Raw genomic sequence first — 24640 nt, 5'->3', positions numbered from 1 at the left:
AAAAAAATCTTCTTCTCACTCCCTTGCTCACTACATCCTTTAAAATTCCAGGGAATGCTTCTTGTTCTTCCTCTCCCTCCCCCTGCACATTTTCTTCAAATCTCTCCACTACACTGCAATTTACATTTCTCAACTTCTCCTCATAACCAACTTCCTTTCTGTGGTTATTTTGCTGCTTCCACTCTTCTGATCCAAAATATCTGAACTGAGAAAATAACAAAAATTATTCTCACTAGCATGAAGGCCCTTCATTCCCCACTTGCAAAATTCCTGCCAATTTTCTGGTTAATGGTTTAACAGCAGGTATATCAAGGCAAGAAAAAAAAAAATCACTACACAGCAGGCAGTTTGCAACAGGAATTCTACTTCATGCTGTGCCTGCAGTGAATCTTGAAACAAAGGCAAAGACTCAGGGTAGACAGGGGTACACAGTGTGAGAAAGGTGGATGATCCAAGAGGAGGTGAGAACATGTGTAGGCAGGAAAGGAATGGGATGACCAGGGATCAAGAGGAAACAGTTGGAATTGAAAAGGGTTCTAAAATGAAGAAGCAGAAAGGGAAATGGCCACAGTCTAGCATGGAGAGATCACATCGAGTGAGTGGTATCAGTGGAACTAGCTGTAGATCCAGAAATGAGCTGTTGTGTTTGTATATCAATGCTAGAAGTATAAGAAACAAGGCAGATGAAATGGTTGCACTAATTGTGTCTGTTCACCTAAAGATTGTTGGAATAAGTGAGACATGGTTGGAAGAGGATAACATCCTGACAGGAATAGAGATGCAAGGGTATGATGTGTTTCGTGAGGATAGAAGGGGTAAAAAAGAGAGGGGAGTGCTATTGATGATAGAGAAAAAGTTATGTCCATACAAAGTAGAGATGCAAAATGGAAATACTACCAGGTTTTCAGGCAGTATCGTGTGAGATAGAGGTGAATGGAATCAAATACTTGGTGGGATGTTGTTATAGACCAGGTAATATGGAACTGATTAAAATCGCATTTGATTAAAATGGAATTGATCAAAATATGGCAATAATTAAAATCGCCCATAATCTGGGTGAATTTAATTATGGCAATATAGACTGGAATGAAGAGATAGCAACTGGAAGTAAAGAAAATGAGTTTCTTGAGTTTTTGAGGGATAACTACCGCAGACAGTATGTAACAGAGGGCACACGAGGATTAAGGGTCTTCGATTTGGTCATCTCATCAGAGGATGTAATTATAAATGAGGTGTCAAATCATCCACCAATTGGTGAGAGTGACCACGAGGTGGTTACCTGGTTGGTTGCCAGCAGTGCGAGGACCCCTGTGAGAAAAGGGTATATGTTGGTCGATTGGTAGAGCCTCTGCTACTAATGGCTCAGTTAAGTAAGTTTGAGCGCGGTTAGTAGTTGGAAGGGGACCAATTGTTCGATGCTGTTGGCACACTCTCCCTCGATGAGTCTTTGGACTCCCTGGAGGTGTCAAATAATAATAATAATATGTGGAACTACAAGGGGGGGGGTGATTATGAAGAGCTCAGGAGACAGCTTGTGGGTGTAGCATGGAATGAGGAGTTAGCTGGAAAAGAGATCAGTGCAGCTTGGGCGATTTTCAAAAACTATCTAGCAGATGCAATGTCTAAATGTATTCCAAGGGTGAGAAGGTTAAATAACGTAGGTATGAGATGGATGAATAAAGAGATCAAGTATGCGATACAGAGAAAAAGGGCATTGTGGAGGAAGCATAAGAGAAGTGGAAATAACCAATTTCATGAGGTCTACAAACACCAGGCAAGGAGGGTGACTTGGTTGATGAGAGTAGCTAAAGAGAGGTATGAACAGCAGTTAGCTAATAAAGCCAAAAAGAATCCTAAGGAATTCTTTTGATATGTAGCCAGCAAAAGAAAGAATCATTATGGAAGGATGACATTGATTGGAGAAAATGGTATAAAGACAGCTGATGCAGAATGTGTGGTGGAGGTACTTAATGAGCAGTTCATAAAGATCTTTCAATCTTGTGAATGTGACTTCATGGAGGGATTGAGAGCAGTTGATGATGGGGAGGAGAGACTGACTGTAGGTGAGCAAGAGGTGTATGAGGAGGTGAGTAAACTAGATGTTAATAAGGCTGTGGGACTTGATAATATATCACCACATATTCTGAAAGAATGTGACAGGGAGTTGATGCCTGCCTTGACATATTTTTTTAATATGAGTCTTGCACTCAGTCAAGTTCCTAAGGAGTGGAAGAAGGGCAAGATTGTGCCACTTCATAAAGGAGGTGATCGAACTCAAGCATCAAACTATAGGCCTATCTGTGTGTCAGATGTTGTGGTTAAGTTGCTAGAGAAGCTTGTGAGAACTAGGATCCAGAGTTGGGTAGACAACAATGGTATAATCTTTGATGGACAGCATGGATTTGCTAAAGGGAGGTCATGTTTTAGTAATCTACTTACTTATTACAATAAAGTGACTGCTTCCTTGGAAAGAGGAGAAGGATACACAGTAATATACTTGGATTTTGCAAAAGCTTTTGATAGAGTACCTCATGATAAGTTGACAGTCAAACTAGAGCAGATGGGGTTGGATATTAGATTAGTGCATTGGATTGGAGACTGGCTATCTGATAGGTATCAACAAGTTGTGTATGGGGGTGCGATATCCAGGAAAAGGAAAGTCACTAGTGGAGTGCCTAAGGGTTCCATTACTGTTTAACTTGTATATTAATGATATTGGCAAAGATTTGGATGGAGATATTCAGTTGTTTGCAGATGATGCAAAGTTGGGACAAACCATAAAGAGTAGTGAAGATGTTGTGGCCTTGCAAGAAGACTTGAATAAATTGAGTGATTGGGCACGGAAATGGCGATGTGAGTTCAATGTTGCAAAATGTCATCATCATCATCAAATTCCTGCCATGTACCTTCAAGGGGTGTACAGGATATGATAGTACTACATGAAAAAAATTACATCATTATTAATTTCCTATCTACAATTTTCCTCCAATTCAGCCTGTTACTTGTCAACACTCCAACATTATCAGATCTTTATATTTCTATCGTCTAAAGCACTTTGTACCATATCAATCCACCTATATCTTGGTCTTCCTCTGGGTCGTTTTGCTGCCAACCTGGCAGTGAACACTTGTTTTGCTAATCTTTCCTCGCCCATTCTGTTTAAGTGACCATACCACCTGAGATTAGCTCTGCTAACGCATTCCTGGATGCTGACGCCAAGTTCTTTCGTAATATCCTCGTTTTTAATATGATACTGCCATTGATGCCATCTGTTCACGCCTCTAATCTTTCTCAGGACTCTCATATCTGTGGTCTCTAGTCTTTGGTCAAGTGTTTTACTTCTGACCCAGCTCTCAGATCCATAAGTTAAAACTGGTTTGAACACTGTCTTGTATACAGCTAATTTAGTGTTCCGACTAATTTCTCTATTATTCCATATGAATTTATTCAGTTGACTTCCCACCATACCAGCTTTGCTGATTCTGTTGTCTATTTCTATATTTAATTTACCATCTTCACTAAAAATCGTGCCTAAATAGCTGAAATGTTTTACTTGTTCCACAGGTTCTCCATTCACAACACAGTTGACATTTTCAATGATTCTGCCTATTTTCATTGTTTTTGTCTTTTTATTGCTGACCTTCATACCATATCTATTACAACAGCTATTCAATTTAGTCAGAGAATCTTGCAGACTTGTAGCGGATTTATTTAGAAGTATAACATCATCTGCATAAAGCAAAGAGCTGACATTAACATCTCCAATTTTGATATCATGTTTAATACCACTTTCCTTCATAATGTGATCCATATAGATAATGAATAACAGAGGGGATAATGTACATCCTTGTCTCACACCAGATTTCACATTAAACCATCTTCCTGTACTTCCTTCAATTCTAACTGCTGATTTACAACTCAAATAAAGACTAAGTATTGCTTGATATAATGCCCCATTGACACCATATAACTGCAGCGTATTGAATAGCTTCTCTCTTGGCACCTTGTCATATGCCTTTTCCAGATCGACAAAACTTAAGTACAGATCTTTGTTATATTCCCATGCTTTCTCCACTATTTGTCGTAAAGTGAAGATCTGATCCTGACATCCTCTATTTGGCCTGAATCCAGCTTGTTCTTCACCAAGCTTTTCTTCAACAATTCTTCTCAACCGTTTTTCAAGTATACTTGCATAGATCTTGCCAGGAACACTCAGTAGGGAAATACCTCTGTAATTCTCACATTCAGTTTTATTTCCCTTTTTATATATGGGTACTATGAGTGCTCTACTCCAATCATCGGGAATTCGTCCCTCTGTCCAGGCTTTCTGAACTATGCAGTGCAGCCAATGTAAGACTCTTATACCACCATACTTCAGCATTTCTGGTCGAATATCATCTACTCCTGCTGCCTTTCCACATTTCAAGCCTTTGATGGCTTTTTCTACTTCAAGTATGGATATGTATTCCTGACTACATGCCTGGTCAATGTTTTTTACCACTGAGCTGTCATCACTGCTTGTTTCATTTAGCAGTTTTTCAAAGTAATTACTCCATACTTCAAGGATATCTTTTTCTCCCGTTTTCATGTCACCTTTATCATCTCTAATTCCTTTTATAGCACTCTTTCCTCCATTCTTAAGCTTCTTCAACAACCTCCAGAATATTTTGCCACCTTCTTGATATTTATTTTCTATATTCTTGCCAAAGTCCTCCCATGACTTTTGTTTAGCTAGTTTTACACAGTGTTTAGCATTCTTGCATTTGTCTCTATATTCTCTAAGAGCACAAGCTGACTTATTTGACAGGAACTTTTGGTATGCTTTCTTCATTTCCTTCACTGCCTCTTTAACTTCCTGTGTCCACCAGGGAGTTCTGATTTTTTTATCCTTACAGACAACCTCACCACATGCCTCTCTGGCAGAATCAATCAATGTTTTCTTTAGAGTTTGCCACTGAATCTCCAAGGTTTGATTACTGTTCTCAAACTCTTTCATTTTTTCTTCAATAATCTTTGTGTATTTTAGTCTACAGCTCACATCTGAGAGCCGCTCAACTTTTATTCGCTTTAAAACTTTCTTACATGTTATTCTTTTCAATATGAAATTCAGTTTTATCCTGCTCAAGACTAAATAGTGATCACTTCCAATTTCAAATCCTCTGTACACTCTGGTGTCCTGCACCAGGGAGAAAACATCACTATCAACAATAACATAGTCAATGAGACTTTTCTTATTCCTATCCTCTTCTCTCCATGTGCATTTATGCACATTTTTATGTTGGAACATGGTGTTAGTAATAACCAGTCCATGTCCTGAGCAGAAATCCAACAGATATTTCCCATTATTATTAGCTTTGCTCTTTTCTCCAAATTTTCCCAAAATATTTTTGTATGTCTCACAATCATTTCCTACTCTGCTATTTAGATTCCCAACAAGGACCAACTTTTCATTTTTCATTGTGTCAGTTGCTTTTTCTAAATCCTCAAAAAATTCCTCCACTTCTACCTTAGTAGAACCTTCTGTGGGACCATAGGTACAAATAAGTCTCATTGTCCAGTTCTCCATTCTCATATTTGCCCACATTACTCTACTTGAGACTGACTGCCATTCAAGAAGATTAGCCTCGTATTTTGTGTTGAATACTATGGCTACTCCTTCTTTTCCTTGATTGTCATTGCCTGAATATAAAATTTTGTATTTATTGCTGAGAAAGATCTCACCAGTTTTGGTCTTTTTTGTTTCAGTCACCCCTATTATGTCGATCTGGTACTTATCTAATTCCTCAGCTAGCTCCATTTCTTTGCCATTCAGGCTTCTTACGTTGATAATACCGATCTTTAACTCTGGTGATGTTGAGTTGGGGTTTATTTTCAGATTTGTTCCAGTAGCTGACTTTTCGCTGTTCGCCCTGGTTCCCTGGCGTAAACAACGGAGGCCTTGTTTAACCGGGCGCCGCCCCAGCCGGCATGAAATTTTGTCATGTTGTACCATAATTCTATATTTTGGTTTAACCAATAAGAATACAATTTGGTCGGCTAAATCCCAAATTGCCAGCCCATCCTCGTCCGTTCAGTATCCAAGTAGATACCCAACAGGGTGCACCACGAGAAGGTGAGGATTGGACATTAGGTCAGAAGCCCTGGTCGGTTCTCCGCATTCCTTTAAAGGCTATGTGGAGGTCTCCTCTCAGTTATACAGCTTTGACCCTTAAGCACCCCGTTGCAAAATGTAAGGCTTTAAAATTTGGAAAACAAAGATGGGATGCAGAATTTATGCTTGGTGAGAATATATTGTTGGATGTGGAGGAAATAAGAGATCTAGGGGTGATAGTGGATAAGGATCTAAAATTTAGGGGACACATCGCCAGAATTGTGAAAACAACACAAAGGCTTCTGGGAATGATGTGTAGAAGTAGGGAGATTCTTGTTCCATTGTATAGGGCTTTGATTAGGCCACACATGGACTGTTGTGCACAGATTTGGTCACCGGGTTTTCAGAAGGATGAAGAGATGCTGGAAAGGGACCAAAGGCGGCTGACTAAGGTAGTTTCTGACCTCTGGAATGTTGAGTATGAGGAAAGATTGAGAAGATGTAATTTGCAGAGTCTGGTGGAGAGGAGGAAGAGGGAGAGAGAGACCTACAAGTTGGTAAGGGGTTGTTATTAGATCAATGGTGGAGAAGTTCTACAGAGAATAGTGGGAGATCAGGGGGAGAACCAGAGGTCATCCCTGGAAACTGTATAAAGAGGGTGTGAGTAGGGAAGTGAGAGGCAGGTTTTTTTCGTGCAGAGTTGTGAATGATTGGAATGCCTTGCCTGAGAGTGTGGTGTCTGCAAAGAGTTTGAGTGTATTTAAGGCTCGATATGATGAGATGTGTGTGTGATAAAAGGATCCCCCAGATGAGTCTTTGACTCCATGAGATCTTGGGGTAATAATAATAATAATAACTATCTGCAAATCCAAATCTGATTTTGACATGCATGTCTGCATGTCAGACATGCCTTCTGGTCCCTTGAAAAGTTCATCACACGCAACTTCTATGCTTCTGCTCTCTCTCGTTTGGATGACACCACCACTGTTAAAGCATCTAAAGATAAAGCTGTTCCCATGGTATCATTCTTCTCTTCTAATTCTTGCATGGGAGACCAAAGCAAATTACCTTCTACCATACCAGAGTGTACTATGTCTCCTCTGCACTTTTGGTGAAAATACTTCAGAAGAATTTTAATTAACTAGAAGATTCCCAAATGTATTGTAGTCCAAATGGTATTTCCCAGTTGTACTCAAAAGTGCTCCAGAATTAACTCCTGTCCTATATCATCTCTACATTATTTTACTCCTTGGCTGGCACTTATCCCAGTACATGAAAACAAGCATATGTCCAACCTGTTCCAAAATAAGAAGATGAAAGTCCAGTATCAGAATACTGACCAGTTTTTATCACCACAGGCTTCTCCAATATAATGGAAAGAACTGTGGTCAATCAACTTTCAGTTTCTTCACTACCTAGAGGCCCACCAGTTAACCACTCTAGAATCATCTCAGATCTCTCTTACTTTAATTATTCACCACTGGCAGATACCACAGAAAGATTTGGAGAAGCATGTATTGTTGATGTTGATATCTCCAGAGAATTTGGTCTAATTCAGTTAATGAGTAATGAGCTTTCTCTCTGGTCATTCACTGTATTTCATGGTGGATGGCTCCCCTTTTTAAACTTTTCAGCCAAGGAAGGAGCGCCTAAGAGTTCTGTTGCTTACCCCTTTCTACTATGCATTATTAAGACAACCATTCTTTATAGGATGTGGATAATCTGGTCAACTTCAACTATCAAAATAAAGTCTTGCATTCTTTTTTGCAAAAAAAGAATTGCTCCTCCCCATGCTTTCAACAATATACAAATCACCAAACTAGATCATATCTCACTTTGAACCGACTACCTCTAATTTCGTTGACATCTTAGAGGTACCACTCAAGACACTACTTTTTAACTCATTGAGCCGTCACTCTGTACAAATCTCAAATCTGTCCATATTCTTAGATTACTGTTCATATGTTTGGAGTGATGCACCAAAAACCTCTCTCTCTCTACACTCACTGATTTGCTTCAGATACTTGCTCACAGACAGGCTACTTCAGCTTTATGTTTTCTACAGCTACTTCTCTGAACACTGCTCCACAGCTAACATCTATAATTTCTTCACTGATGGAAAGTGAAGTGAAATTTCATCATTTCTTCACTTACATCTTCAGCTTTTTAAGAAAAATGGCAGTAGGTTCCTTCTTTACCAACCTTTGCCTTCATCTCTCTCTCTCTCTCTTTCTCTCTCTCACACACACACACACACACACATGGCATTAATGTGTTGTAGGTTCTTCTGCCTCTCATAAGTGTAATTTTTATATAAAACAAACTTAATATCAATTGCATTTCTCACCACACTTCAAATTCATATGTTTTTGCATTTATTACACACTATGGCAATGCATGCACTTACCTACCCTTCAGAGCAGAAAATCTGCTCCTTACTCCTTTGAACAGTCTCCTTATTCAAATTTCATGGATGGTCTGTTTTATCTGCATCTTCCATTCTGTGAAAAATCACTTCAGCATTAATCTGAAACTGTAAGTAGAGATGTGTAACAGGTGTTTTTTTTGCACATGGAGGAGTTGGTAAGCAGAATGAATTGACTGATAGTTAATTTAAAAGTAGTGAGTGCTGAAGCAGTGAGCAATTTTTAAGGCACAGTTCAATGAGTATTCTGCGTGAAAGTAAAGACTTAATGATTCTTTGATGCATGAGGATCTGATGTAAATAATGATAGTAGTTATTATTATTATAGTTCTATGTTTCACAACTGCCAATGAAACAAAAAAAACTGCTCCCCACTTCCCTGCTCATGCTCTCTGTATATAACTTCCAAGGATGGTATCTTGTTCTACCTCTATCTCCCTCTACTCTATGGAAAATCTTTTCCACATTAATTAGGTTAAGACCTCATCATCATCATCGATTTCCTGATATTTAACCTCAAGGGTGTCAGGCTACTATCACAGTTCTACATGATTAAGTTTACATTATCAATCTCCTGTCGACAATTTTCATCCAAATTAGTCTTACTCGTCAGTGCTCCAATATTGTTGCATCTAACATTCTGTTCTTCTAATGCACTTCTGATTGAATCAATCCACCTAGACCTTCATCTTCCTCTGAGTCCTTTTCCTGCAATCTTGGCATCAAACCTTTTTAACTACCGTTTCCTCTCCCATTCTGATTAAGTAACCATACCACCTTAGATTAGCCCTGCTCACAAATTCTTGAATACAAACAATGTCAAGTTCCTTCCCAATGTCTTCATTATTAATATGATACTGCAATTGGCTATCCCTTCAGGCCTCTAATTTTTATAAGAACTTTCACATCTATGGTCTCTAATCTACCTCCACATAGCCTTTAAAGGAATGCGGAGAACCGACCAGGGCTTCTGACCTAATGTCCAATCCTCACCTTCTCGTGGTGCACCCTGTTGGGTATCTACTTTGATACTGAACGAACGAGGATGGGCTGGCAATTTGGGATTTAGCCGACCAAATTGTATTCTTATTGGTTAAACCAAAATAGAAAATGATGGTACAACATGACAAAATTTCATGCCGGCTGGGGCGTCGCCCGGTTAAACAAGGCCCCCATTGTTTTCACCAGGGAACCAGGGCGAACAGTGAAAAGTCAGCTAGTGGAACAAATCTGAAAACAAACCCCAACTCAACATCACCAGAGTTAAAGATCGGTACTATCAATGTAAGAAGCCTGAATGGCAAAGAAATGGAGCTAGCTGAGGAATTAGATAAGTACCAGATCGACATAATAGGGGTGACTGAAACAAAAAAGACCAAAACTGGTGAGATCTTTCTGAGCAATAAATACAAAATGTTATATTCAGGCAATGACAATCAAGGAAAAGAAGGAGTAGCCATAGTATTCAACACAAAATACGAGGCTAATCTTCTTGAATGGCAGTCAGTCTCAAGTAGAGTAATGTGGGCAAATATGAGAATGGGGAACTGGACAATGAGACTTATTTGTGCCTATGGTCCCACAGAAGGTTCTACTAAGGTAGAAGTGGAGGAATTTTTTGAGGCTTTAGAAAAAGCAACTGACACAATGAAAAAGGAAAAGTTGGTCCTTGTTGGGGATCTAAATAGCAGAGTAGGAAATGATTGTAAGATATACAAAAATATTTTTGGAAAATTTGGAGAAAAGAGCAAAGCTAATAATAATGGCAAATATCTGTTGGATTTCTGCTCAGGACATGGACTTGTTATTACTAACACCATGTTCCAACATAAAAATGTGCACAAATTCACATGGAGAGAAGAGGCTAGGAATAAGAAAAGTCTCATTGACTATGTTATTGTTGATAGTGATGTTTTCTTTCTGGTGCAGGACACCAGAGTGTACAGAGGATTTGAAATTGGACGTGATCACTATTTAGTCTTGAGCAGGATAAAATTGAATTTCATATTGAAAAGAAAAACATGTAAGAAAGTTTTAAAGCGAATAAAAGTTGAGCAGCTCTCAGATGTGAAATGTAGACTAAAATACACAAAGATTATTGAAGAAAAAATGAAAGAGTTTGAGAACAGGAATCAAACCTTGGAGATTCAGTGGCAAACTCTGAAGAAAACATTGATTGATTCTGCCAGAGAGGCATGTGGTGAGGTTGTGTGCAAGGATAAAAAAAATCAGAACTCCCTGGTGGACACAGGAAGTTAAAGAGGCAGTGAAGGAAAAGAAGAAAGCTTATCAAAAGTTCCTGGCAAATAAGTCAGCTTTTACTCTTACAGAATACAGAGACAAATGTAAGAAAGCTAAACAGTCTGTAAAACTAGCTAAACAAAAGTCATGGGAGGACTTTGGCAAGAATATAGAAAATAAATATCAAGAAGGTGGCAAAATATTCTGGAGGTTGTTGAAGAAGCTTAGGAATGGAGGAAAGAGTGCTGTAAAAGGAATTAGAGATGATAAAGGTGACATGAAAACAGGAGAAAAATATATCCTTCAAGTATGGAGTAATTACTTTGAAAAACTTCTAAATGAAACAAGCAGTGATGACAGCACAGTGGTAAAAAACATTGACCAGGCATGTAGTCAGGAATACATATCCATACTTGAAGTAGAAAAAGCCATCAAAGGCTTGAAATGTGGAAAGGCAGCAGGAGTAGATGATATTCGACCAGAAATGCTGAAGTATGGTGGTATAAGAGTCTTACAGTGGCTGCACTGCATAGTTCAGAAAGCCTGGACAGAGGGACGAATTCCTGATGATTGGAGTAGAGCTCTCAAAGTACCCATATATAAAAAGGGAAATAAAACTGAATGTGCGAATTACAGAGGTATTTCCCTACTGAGTGTTCCTGGCAAGATCTATGCAAGTATACTTGAGAAACGGTTGAGAAGAATTGTGGAAGAAAAGCTTGGTGAAGAACAAGCTGGATTCAGGCCAAATAGAGGCTGTCAGGATCAGATCTTCACTTTACGACAAATAGTCGAGAAAGCATGGGAATATAACAAAGATCTGTATTTAAGTTTTGTCGATTTCGAAAAGGCATATGACAAATTGCCAAGAGAGAAGCTATTCAATACGATGCAGTTATATGGTGTCAATGGGGCATTATATCAAGCAATACTTAGTCTTTATTTGAGTTGTAAGTCAGCAGTTAGAATTGAAGGAAGTACAGGAAGATGGTTTAATGTTAAATGTGGTGTGAGACAAGGATGTACATTATCCCCTCTGTTATTCATTATCTATATGGATCACATTATGAAGGAATGTGGTATTAAACCTGATATCAAAATTGGAGATGTTAATGTCAGCTCTTTATTTTATGTGGATGATGTTATACTTCTAAATAAATCCGCTACAAGTCTGCAAGATTCTCTGAGTAAATTGAATAGCTGTTGTAATAGATATGGTATGAAGGTCAGCAATAAAAAGACAAAAACAATGAAAATAGGCAGAATCATTGAAAATGTCAACTGTGTTGTGAATGGAGAACCTGTGGAACAAGAAAAACATTTCAGCTACTTAGGCACGATTTTTACTGAAGATGGTAAATTAAATATAGAAATAGACAACAGAATCAGCAAAGCTGGTATCGTGGGAAGTCAATTGAATAAATTCATATGGAATAAAAAAGAAATTAGTCGGAAAACTAAATTAGCTGTATACAAGACAGTGTTCAAACCAGTTTTAACTTATGGATCTGAGAGCTGGGTCAGAAGTAAAACGCTTGACCAAAGACTAGAGACCGCAGATATGAGAGTCCTGAGAAAGATTAGAGGCGTGAACAGATGGCATCAATGGCAATATCATATTAAAAATGAGGATATTAGGAAAGAACTTGACATTGTCAGCATCCAGGAATGTGTTAGCAGAGCTAATCTCAGGTGGTATGGTCACTTAAATAGAATGGGAGAGGAAAGATTAGCAAAACAAGTGTTCTCTGCCAGGTTGGCAGGAAAACGACCCAGAGGAAGACCAAGATATAGGTGGATTGATACGGTACAAAGTGCTTTAGACGATAGAAATATAAAGATCTGATAATGTTGGAGTCTTGACAAGTAACAGACTGATTTGGAGGAAAATTGTAGATAGGAAGTTAGTAATGATGTAATTTTTTCATGTAGTACTGTCATATCCTGTACACCCCTTGAGGGTACATGGCAGGAATTTGATGATGATGGTCTCTAATCTTTGATCAAGTGTTTTATTTCTAACTCAACTCTTAGATGTATAACTTAAAACAGGTTTGAACACTGTCTTGTATACTGCTAGTTTAGTGTTTTGGCTAATTTATCTCTTATTCCATATAAATTTATTCACCTGGCTCCCCACCACACCACACCAGCTTTACTCATTCTATTTATTTCCAGATTTAACTTGCCATCTTCACTAAAAACTGCCTAAATAGCTGAAATATTTTATTTAGGCTCCATAGGCTCTGCATTCAGAATGCAGCTGAAGTTTTCTATGATCCTTCCTATTTTCGTAGCTTTAGTCTTTTTATTGCTGATGGCCATGCTAAATTTGTAACAGATGTTATTCAATTTAGTTAGAGAATCCTGGAGACTTGCAGTAGATGTGTTTACGAGTACATCATCATCTGCATAAAGCTAAGTTGATCTCCAATTCTAATATGAGATCTAATGACAATTTTTTTCATAATGTGAGCCATATAGATGATGAATAAGAGTGAAGATAATGTGCATCCTTGTCTTATCTCTGATTTTGCATTAAACCATCTTTCTATATTTCTTTTAATTTTAACTGCTGATTTACAACTTAAATATAGACTATGTATTGTCCTGAATAACGTTTCATTTACCCTATATAACTGTAGTATTTTGAGAAGCTTTTTCCCTGGGCACATTGTTGTATGCTTTCTCCAGATCTACAAAACTTAAATACAGATTCTTGTCACATTCCCATGATTTCTCAACTATATTTTGTAAAATGAAAACCTGATCCTGACAATCTCTATTTGCCTTGAATATAGCTTGTTCTTCTCTTAGTTTCTCTTCTGCAATTTTCTTAGCTTCTCTTCAAGTATACTTGTATATATCTTACCTGGAACATTTAGAGAAATTCCTGTGTAATTCTTGCTTTGAGCTTTATTCCCTTTTTTTATAGATGGGAACTATGAGAGCTCTACTCCAATCATCTGGAATTTGACTTTCTGACTAGGCCCACTGAATTATGCAGGTATAGCCACTTTTATTTATTTGTATGGGGTTCCCCCTGTTCTTCATCCATCCTGTAGGACTGGTTGAACCCCTCCTAATGAGGGATCAAGTATGTATTTATGACTGTAAATCCGTGTGTATGTGTTCACAGGCCGGTTTGCCTGTCCTGAGGGACAAAAAACCTGAGTTTCTGGATGAAAAAACTCTATACCATATGAGACCGGCTAACTCACCTTTACTTGACCAGTAAACTTCACTTTACCAGTAAAGGTTCCTCACGTCATGGATGGGAATCGAACCTAGGTCTTTCTGAAGCTTCGTCTATACCGATTGAGCTACAGAGGCTCTAGTATAGTGTCCTTGGTAAATGTGGCGGTGGCGCTAGTGTCCTTGGTAAATGTGGCGGTCGAGTTTAGCTAGTCTAGAAAACGTGTTTTTAAAGTTAAATATAGTGTGGCTTTTTGTCACAAATTATGCTGCAATTGTGCATCGGTTAGAAACAAGTGTCCTTCAGTGGTATTATTATTTAGAACTGTCTTGTATATATTGTGTTTTCACTGCCGTTTGTTTCACTATAACAACGTGTAAAGATGGCGTCCAACAAGAAACGTACGTCAGCGGCGCGCAGGACTTCTACTACTACACGAAAGGCTGGCTCAGCGTTAGATTTTTCGCAATGGATGCGTTGCGGAAACTGCTACATGTATGCACCGAAAAATGTGAAGGATCTGTGGTCGGTCTGGCAAAATGAGAAGAAAGAAAATGTCGACGTATGTGAGAAGTGTCGGGATAGGCTGGAGCGTTTAGGAATGGAAGCAGACATCGGGACCGTAGCGGAAGAACTTAGGCGGGAGTTTATGAAAATGAAAAATGACCTTCATCTTCTTCATGAGGAAGTGGAAGTGATCGGTAAGGAGATTCTGGAAGTTAAAGCTGAGTTTAATGTGTTAAACAGAGAAATTAGGACTATAGAGATTACTTTAGCTGAAGTAACTAGAACAGGATTACATATGGGTGAGTCTTTGAATGATTCAGTAATAAATAGTATGGGAGTGATTGGGAGTCAACATAATAAAACCACAAGTGGCCTAGAAGAAATGAGATGTAGTGAGAGTGGGGGGGTAAGTAATAGAGAGTTGAGTAATGAAGCTGGGAGAGTCATGCTGAATAGTGTAGAGAATGAGTCCATGAGTGTGGACTTGAATGAAGTTAAGAGTGGTAAAATACATAAGCGATTGAAGGAGTTATTGTTTTCTGATACCAATGCTAGAAGCATTCGAAATAAGAGAGAAGAATTTTTGGCATTAGTCAGTGAAATCTCACCAAAAGTTGTAGGCATTAGTGAAACTTGGCTGTCAGCAGAAGATGTGGTCACTGGAATTGAATGTGAAGGGTACAGTATTTTCAGGGAGGATAGAGAAGACAGAACAGGAGGAGGAGTACTGTTGATGATAGCTGATGTGTTGCAGCCAAAGAAAGTAGTATATCATGATGATAGACATGTGAATGAGAGTTCATTTGAGGCAGTCTGGTGTGAAATAGTGACCAACGCAACCAAATATACAGTTGGATGCTGCTATAGGCCAGGGAGTACGGGGGAAGATATTGAATTCATGCATCAGCAACTTAGTGCAATGAGTGAAGGCTTAGTAATTATTATGGGGGATTTTAATTATGGTGATATCAATTGGAAGGAGGAAATATCACGTAGCAAAAAGGAAATGGAGTTCATACATCTTCTACGAGATAATTACTTGAAACAGCACGTAACTGAAGGGACACGTGGTGTGAGAGTGTTGGACCTGGTTATTGGTTCAGAGGTTATATGCATAAGTAAGGTGTCCTCGTTACCTCCAGTTGGTGAAAGCGATCATGTGGTATTGACTTGGGAGGTTGCAAAATCTGTGGATTTTTCTATTAAGAAGGGGTATGTACGGAACTACAGGTTAGGCAATTATAACAAGCTTCGGAGTGAGCTTGCAGCCATCCCATGGCAAAACATATTGCAAGGGAAAGATGTTAGCAGTGCTTGGGATAAAATCAGCGGGTATCTGAGGAAAGCAATATCAGATTGTGTCCCTATGGTCAGGAGGTCAAACAAGGCAGGCATTAGATGGATGAGCAGTAGTATCAAGCTTGAACTGCAAAAAAAGAAAATGTTATGGAGAATTTACAAGGAGAAGGGCGATCAGGACACCCATGAGCAGTACAAGGCTCAAGCTAGGAAGGTTACCAGCATAGTAAGAAAAGCTAAATCAGATTATGAGAAGACCTTAGCCAAAGAGATCAAGGGTAATCCCAAAGAGTTCTTCCGCTATGTGGCAAGTAAGAGGAAGAATGACTTCGGAAGGATAACCTTAGTGGGTGCTGATGGTATTGAGGTGACAAAATCAGATGTAATAGTCGAGTTACTGAGTGATCACTTCTCAAAAGTCTATCACCCAAGTGAGGATATCTCTATACCTATAGCAATACCTAATGTGAGAATTGAAGCTAAAGAATCAGAGGTATTAAATATATTGCAAAACTTAAATGCAAACACTGCGGTAGGCTTAGATGGAATATCAGCTCGGGTGTTGCGTGAATGTGCAAATGAATTGTCAACCCCTCTTACCTGGATATTTAATTTAAGTTTGAACTCTGGTATGGTCCCTAGGGAGTGGAAGTTAGGCAAAGTGGTTCCTTTGCATAAGGGTGGCTCTAAAACTGCGGTATTGAATTACAGACCAATCACCATCTCAGGAGTAGTGGTAAAAGTATTGGAAAAGTTGGTTAAAGACAAAATTCAAGAATGGGTGGATCAGGATATGATACTCTATAGAGGCCAACATGGTTTTGTTAAAGGTAGATCCTGCCTTAGCAATCTATTAACTATTCATAATAGAATAACATCCGAGTTGGACAAAGGAACTGGCTACACAGTGGTACTTCTGGATTTTGCTAAGGCTTTTGACAGGATACCCCATAGAACACTGTTACGCAAATTGGAGCAGATGGGAATGGATATTAAATTGGTGATATGGATAGGAGAATGGCTCAGGGAGAGATACCATAAGGTGGTGTATGGAGGAGCAGAGTCCAGAATGAGGCAGGTGACCAGTGGTGTGCCTCAGGGCTCTGTGCTTGGGCCAATGTTGTTTAATTTGTATATAAATGATATAGGAAACGGCTTAAAGGGAGATATTCAGTTGTTTGCTGATGATGCAAAGTTGTGTAGTGCAATAAAAAATCAAGCTGATGTTGAAAGTTTGCAGGAGGATTTAAATAAGCTGGTAAAATGGGCAAAAGAAAATGGATGTCAGTTCAATGTGGAAAAGTGTAAAGTCATGCATTTTGGGATTAAAAGATTACCAGCTGTGTACTACATCGATGGAAAGGTACTCCAAGAGATTGATGAGGCTAGGGACTTAGGGGTATTGGTAGATAGGGAGATGAAGTTCAGAGGACACATTGCTAAGGTGTCCAAGATTGCACATAGGATTACTTGGTTGTTGAGGAACACACTGACATCCAGAGATAAAGAGGTTATTATTCCCCTTTATAAAGCATTGATACTTCCACATTTGGATTACTGTGCTCAGGTCTGGTCACCTGGATTCCTTGGAGATGAGGAGGCTGTGGAGAGGGTTCAGAGAAGAGTGACCAAGTTGGTGAGTGATATAAAAAATGCTCCCTACATTGATAGATTGAGAGCTTGTGGATTGCAGAGATTGGTTGATAGACGAAGAAGAGGGGATATGATAGAAACATTCAAATTACTAAAAGGTTTTTATAGGATTGATGCAGGGGAAATGTTTCAGCTGTGTGATAGTGATGGAAGAACAAGAGGTCATCTCTGGAAATTAAAGAAGAGTGTGGTTAACAAAGGTGTCAGAACAAGGTTTTTTGCCTGGAGGGTGGTGAATGAGTGGAATTCATTGCCTGACTTAGTTGTGAGCTCTTCGTCTGTAAATGAATTCAAGAAGAGATATGACAGATATTGTTTTGCTAGTTTGGGTCTCCCGCGATGAGTCTACTGACTCCATGGAGATACCCGTAATAATAATAATATAGCCACTGCAAAAGTTTTATACTTTCATATTTGAGCATTTCTGATCGAATATCATCTGCTCCAGCTGTCTTTCCACATTTCAAATTTTTGACAGCTTTTCTACCTCAAGTATTGACATATACTCTTCTTTGCATTCCTCTTGAAAATTTTCTACTGTAGTTCTGTCACCACTTGCTTCATTTTAGTCTTTCAAAGTAATTACTCCAGACATGTAGGATATCCTTATCCTAAGTATTCATGTCACATTTATCATCTCTGATTCCTTTTATAGTACTCTTTCCTTCATTTCTAAGGTTTTCAATATCCTCCAGAACATACTTCTACCACCTTCTTGATTCTATATTCTTACCAAAATCATCACATGACTTTTGTTTTAGCTACTTTCACACATAGCTTAGCTCTTTTACATTTTTCTTTGTATTCTTTTAGGGCATCTGCCAACTTATTTACTAGGAACTTACTGTACACTTTCTTCTTTTCTAGGACAGGCACTTCTTGTGTCCACCATGGTGTTCTTATTTTTCTATCCTTTTAGACAACAATTCTGGATGTATCCCTAGCAGAATCAATTATTTTCTTCAGAGTTTGCCACTGAGACTCCAATGTTTGGATCTTGTTTTTGAACTTTCTTTCTTCAATAATGTTTGTATAGTTGAGTCTACAGCTTACCTGTAAAAGCTGCTCGACTTGATTTCTTTCTGAAACTTTTTTACATACTGTTCTTTTCAATGTGCTATTTAGCTTTATCCTACTTAAAATTAAGTGATGATAGCTTCCAATTTCAGAACCTCTGTTTACTCTTGTATCCTGAAGATATCACTATCAACAATAACATAATCATTGAGGTTTTTCTTATTCTTGTCTTCTCTCCATGTGAACTTGTGCACATCTTTATGTTGGAACATGGTGTTGGTAATGACTAGTCCTACTGAACAGAAATCGAGCTGATACTTATTATTATTAGTCTTGTCCTTTTTTTCCAAATTTTCCCAAAACATTTTGATATGCTAAGTGAGATTCACTTCCTACTTTGCTGTTTAGATCTCCAACAAGTACTGCTTTTTCCATTTTCTTTAAGTCAGCTGCCTGCTCTAGCGACTCATAAAATTCCACCACTTCCTTAGGAGAGCCTTCTGTGGGATCATAGACACAAATAAGTTTCATTGTCCATTTTCCCATTTTGAAGTTTGCTCACATACCTACTTGAAACTGCCTGCCAATCAAGAAGTTTATCTTCATGTCTCATGTTGAATGCTATCACTACTCCTTCCTTTCCTTGATCATTATTGTCCAAATATAACATCCTATACTTATTATTCAATAAGATCTCACCTAGTTTCCTTGTTTCGGTGATGCCAATTATGTCCAATGGTACTTTTTCAGTTCTTCTAAGCTCCATTTCCTTTCCATTAATACTCCTTATATTGATGGTTGCTATCTTCAGTTCTTCTACACTGGGTTTATTCTTCTTCTTGAGTTTGTTCCATTAGCTGACATTTTGCTGCTCACCCTAGTTTTCTGATGAAAACAGTGGGGGGCCTTGTTTAATCAGAGGATCCCCATCCAGCATCTCTCATGTTCCACAATCATATTATTTGTGGTTTAAGCCAATAGAGAGAGTACAGCTTGGTCAGCTTAGCCCCAAATTGCCAGCCTGTTCTCGTTTGTTCAGTACCCAATGGATACCTACTAACAGGGGTGTACCGTGTGAAGGTGAGATCTAAACATTAGGTCAGGAGCCCAAGTCATTTATCCACATTCCTCAAAAGTGATCTGGAGATCTCTTCTCAATTATTTGGCTTTGACTCTTAAGTGATCTCCCGGGTTAGGGCCTTCACCAGCTTATTTATTTTTAATCAATAAAACCATACTGATGAAGTGGTCCTTTTCCTCAGTCATCCCATTTTAGTCCAATGCTGTATTTATGGATGAGTCCTCTACATTTAAAAGTTTTTACATTACAGCATGATATATACAGTAGCACTCAAAATTATTTTGACAACCAGATTTTTGTACGTAACTTTATTTAGTATAATATCTTCAGAATTTTATACACATTAATGGAAACAGAAATATTTTATTTTTTATTCTAAATAATAACAGACATCAGTTTTCAATATTTTGTTTTTGCATTAATACAAAAACAAAAACTTGTCTTCAGAAAGCAATCAAAAATATTTTTACAAATATGAATCACCATAATGACAATCATTATTTAAGCAAAATTATTTATTTATTATTATTATGCATACGATGAAGCACATAGACAAATCTTTAATGAACTTTCCTCCTTCTCAAATGAAACATAATCAATGCACTGGTGAGTACAGGATTTCTTTTTTATAAATAAGGTACCTGAGGCAAATAAGGCCCTCCTTATTTCAAATTTGAATAAGTTAGACAAATGTTTAGATTAATTGAAACAAGTGTTCATATTAAAGTTTGTATTATCACTAATTAAAAAAAACACAAATAAGAACAATTCTTGCAGTAAATTATATTTTAATCAAGTCTTTAAAAAACACCTTGTGTGGGCCTTATTAAACCATAGTAGTTTAATAAAGCCCTTGAACAAAATTTAATATTTAAAAAAGAATATTTAATTTTGTTCAAGGGCTTTATTAAACTACTATGGCTTAATAAAGTGACTGTTCTTAATTATTAGCTTAAGAACAGTCATAAGGGCATACAAATACACCACATTCTTCTTGGTGAGACCAACACACTCTTCATGGTACCATTTAAGACACCGTGTGCATTGCCTCATATCAGCAACTTTTCTTCTCTGCAACCATGGCAATACCACCCCTCTTTTGACACTCTGTTTGTTCCTTTATTTCTTTTTTGGTTCTTCCCGTTTTTTAGTGGCAGCCTTCTCTTTCTTACTATCCTTTTCTTTGAAAAGAAAGTTCTTTTCAAAGAAAAGGATAGTAATTTAGACCAAAGAACTTTGGTCACTCTCTGGCCCTTATAATTTAACGCTTTTCTTCGTGGTGTTGCCTTTACAACTGCATAATTTGGCATTGGCATTAATTCCTGAAATGATGACTTCAAAGAGTTCTTTGTTTTTAGATTTGCCAATGGAATCTCATCATCGGAGTTATCTGAATCACAAGATGGAGGATTACGACATGTTTTTACAGCTTGAGCAGGATTCAAAAATTGAGCTTTACATTTAGAAATTGCTGGGTTTCTCTTTAAAAATAACTTCAACCTATCTTTTCCTGCAAGGTCACTTTCTTTATTGAAGTTATTCCTAATTTCATTTGCAAAATATAAAAGTTTGCCTGCATATAGCTTTTGGAGTTAAAGGGACGCCAATTGAAGAAAACTTTACTATTCTTTCAAATACGAGTTCTTCTCTTGTTCTTTAGTTAGCACAGTATTTCTTCCTAATCTTTTCATCGTCTTCTCTGTCTTTAAATGGTTCCTCACTGTTCTTCTAGGTACTCCATAGCGTTCTGATGCTGCACGTTGTGATAGTTATCTTCTTTGCACAGCTTTCATAGCTGCTTCTAGTCTTTCATCAGTCCAAAGACCCCGTTTCTTCTTAACTTCTGACATTTTCAGAGGCCTTTAGCAATAAAATAAGTAACTATTATGAGCAATCACCAAAAAATAAAATCATAAATTATAGAAGTTTAATAAGGCCCATCGACAAATCTACTGGGCCTTATTCACTACTGCGAACTAGATTAGATCACATCTATTTTCATGTAAAATATGAATTCAAATCAATTAAAACATTTTTTATCATAAAACTGAATGTTGAAAGAACAATTTAAATATAAAAACAATGTGAAAAGAACAATATTTTTAATTAAAACTTACGAACTATTGCAGCATAATATTATTAAACGGGAAGACACAACCACCTCCCACAAAGGTCTAGGTCAAACTGACACAATACAGTCACTAGACAACATGGCACCACTGATTGCCATTGCTTATTACGTCCTGTGTGTGTGTGTGTAAGAAATCAAACCGGCACAACTTACCGTAAATGTGATTTTTTAAACAGCCTTATTAGACGCTGGGCCTTATTTACCTCAGCTGCCTTATTTTTAATAGTTTTTAATATTAATAGTATTATTCATTATTATTAACCAAAATATTAATTTAAGAGGTTAGATATCTTCATGCAGTAATTTAAGCCTCAGTGTATGAATCTCATGGAATATGTAAGTATTTCATAGTTCCATATAAAGAAAGAAAATGAAGCTTGCTAACTGATTAATGTCACTGGTTTAACTGTACTTCAAAAAAACATTTCTTTAGAGTATAACTGAGGTCTGCAATCTAAAAATAAAATGCTTTCTTTGCATAGTATTTAGTAATAACCAACATGATATTTTTCTTTAAAGGTGGTATCTTCCAAATTATGCTATGGCTCAGCAGCTGAAGTGGGGTCGCAATCTGGGATGTAACTTTGCTTTACACAGTTGCAAGGAATGGATTGATAGTCGCAGAGCTCGGTAATTATGGTTCTTATATGATTATTATTAGAGTTCTTATTAGATGCATTTTCCAAAACGTGTAGTCATCCATTAGATTTGTTTTTTGTATATTGGTAAGCATGTAGTTACTTGATTCCAACTAAAAGGATTTTACTCGAATTTCATAATTAGCATATCTTGTAAATTTTTTGTTGTAATCTTAATTTTAGTTTCTTAATTAGCTATTTTAGTGAATAATCTGGTAAGGTGATTCAAAATCATAACAATGCTTTGGCCATGAAAGTTACTGAAGTCTGATGCTTAGAATCATTATGAAATTTTGCCATTTCATCATATTGATAGTTTTAACAAAAGTTAAGACCAGATCACTTTTTATGGCCAAATTAAGCAACTCTATGTACAGTTGGAACAATATTGAAGTGATGTGCATCTTTTGGAAAAGACAATGTTTGTTCAGTTCTTGTAACTAATGTTGAGAAGTATTTCTCTGGGAGATAAAAAAAAAAAAAAAACTTTTTTTTAACTGAAAGTGAGTTAGCTGGTCAGTATGAGCAAAAATTAGCAAATCAGGCAAAGAAAAACCTCATCATCATCATCATCAAATTCCTGCCATGTACCCTCAAGGGGTGTACAAGATATGATAGTACTACATGAAAAAAATTACATCATTATTAATTTCCTATCTACAATTTTCCTCCAAATCAGTCTGTTACTTGTCAAGACTCCAACATTATCAGATCTTATATTTCTATCATCTAAGGCACTTTCTCCTGTATCAATCCACCTATATCTTGGTGTTCCTCTGGGTCGTTTTGCTGCCAACCTGAAGAGAACACTTGTTTTGCTAATCTTTCCTCGCCCATTCCGTTTAAGTGACGATACCACCTGAGATTAGCTCTGCTAACGCATTCCTGGATGCTGACAATGTCAAGTTCTTTCCTAATATCCTCGTTTTTAATATGATGTGGCAAGTAGAAGGAAAAATGATTATGGTAAGATGATGTTAATGAATGAAAATGGTAGAATGGTAACTGCTGCAAAAAAACATACTTGAGGTATTCAGCAAACAATTTATAATGGTGTTTAATCCTCATTAGGGTGAAATCATGAAAAACTGAAGTGTAGAGGATGGCTTAATTGTTGGAGGTATGTGAGGAAATAAATAAGGAGGTATTCAATAAGGCAATAGGATTTGATGACATATCATGTGTCTTAACCTCCCTACTAGTACATATATATATATATATATATATATTTCAAAAAATAGATTTAATGACTCCAAGACCGAGATAACATTTTACAAGATTTTAATGATAAATACTACTAGTTTCGGCATATAGCAGCCTTCTTCAGGTATTTATAAAGGAAAGGAATACTAATAAACATTGAATTATTTAAATAAACAAACTGGAAATTACAGGTACAAATTGCCTCACATAAATTTGTGAGGCAATTTGGTGTGCAAGTATACTTGTGAAACGGTTGAGAAGAATTGTGGAAGAAAAGCTTGGTGAAGAATAAGCTGGATTGAGGCCAAATAGAGGCTGCAGGATCAGATCTTCACTTTACGACAAATAGTCGAGAAAGCATGGGAATATAACAAAGATCTGTATTTAAGTTTTGTCGATTTGGAAAAGGCATATGACAAGGTGCCAAGAGAGAAGCTATTCAATACGCTGCAGTTATATGGTGTCAATGGGGCATTATATCAAGCAATACTTAGTCTTTATTTGAGTTGTAAGTCAGCAGTTAGAATTGAAGGAAGTACAGGAAGATGGTTTAATGTTAAATGTGGTGTGAGACAAGGATGTACATTATTCCCTCTGTTTTTCATTATCTATATGGATCACATTATGAAGGAAAGTGGTATTAAACATGATATCAAAATTGGAGATGTTAATGTCAGCTCTTTATTTTATGTGGATGATGTTATACTTCTAAATAAATCCGCTACAAGTCTGCAAGATTCGCTGACTAAATTGAATAGCTGTTGTAATAGATATGGTATGAAGGTCAGCAATAAAAAGACAAAGACAATGAAAATAGGCAGAATCATTGAAAATGTCAACTGTATTGTGAATGGAGAACCTGTGGAACAAGTAAAATATTTCAGCTATTTAGGCACGATTTTTACTGTAGATGGTAAATTAAATATAGAAATAGACAACAAAATCAGCAAAGCTGGTATGGTTGGAAGTCAATTGAATAAATTCATATAGAATAAGAGAGAAATTAGTCGGAACACTAAATTAGCTGTATACAAGACAGTGTTCAAACCAGTTTTAACTTATGGATCTGAGAGCTGGGTCAGAAGTAAAACACTTGATCAAAGACTAGAGACCAGAGACATGAGATTCCTGAGAAAGATTAGAAGCGTGAACAGATGG

At 37.3% G+C, this 24640-nt stretch overlaps 1 protein-coding gene across 1 annotated transcript in view; it reads left to right on the top strand.

Moving 5' to 3' along the window:
• Nucleotides 1-24640, top strand: part of Invadolysin (leishmanolysin-like peptidase, invadolysin) — a 658154-nt gene that overhangs the window by 482571 nt on the left and 150943 nt on the right. Inside the window, exon 12 of the mRNA XM_090405783.1 lies at nucleotides 22161-22271. Within this exon, the coding sequence (XP_090261909.1) occupies nucleotides 22161-22271 (111 nt within the window). The remainder of the gene's footprint in view (nucleotides 1-22160; nucleotides 22272-24640) is intronic.

The sequence above is a fragment of the Typopeltis vanoorti genome, chromosome 15 (genome assembly GCF_054136105.1).
Source record: "Typopeltis vanoorti isolate ZY-2024b chromosome 15, IOZ_Tvanoo_1.0, whole genome shotgun sequence".
In the NCBI taxonomy this organism is placed as follows: domain Eukaryota; kingdom Metazoa; phylum Arthropoda; class Arachnida; order Uropygi; family Thelyphonidae; genus Typopeltis; species Typopeltis vanoorti.
Note: the sequence above shows the minus strand (reverse complement) of the source record. Positions and strands in the feature narration are given on the sequence as shown.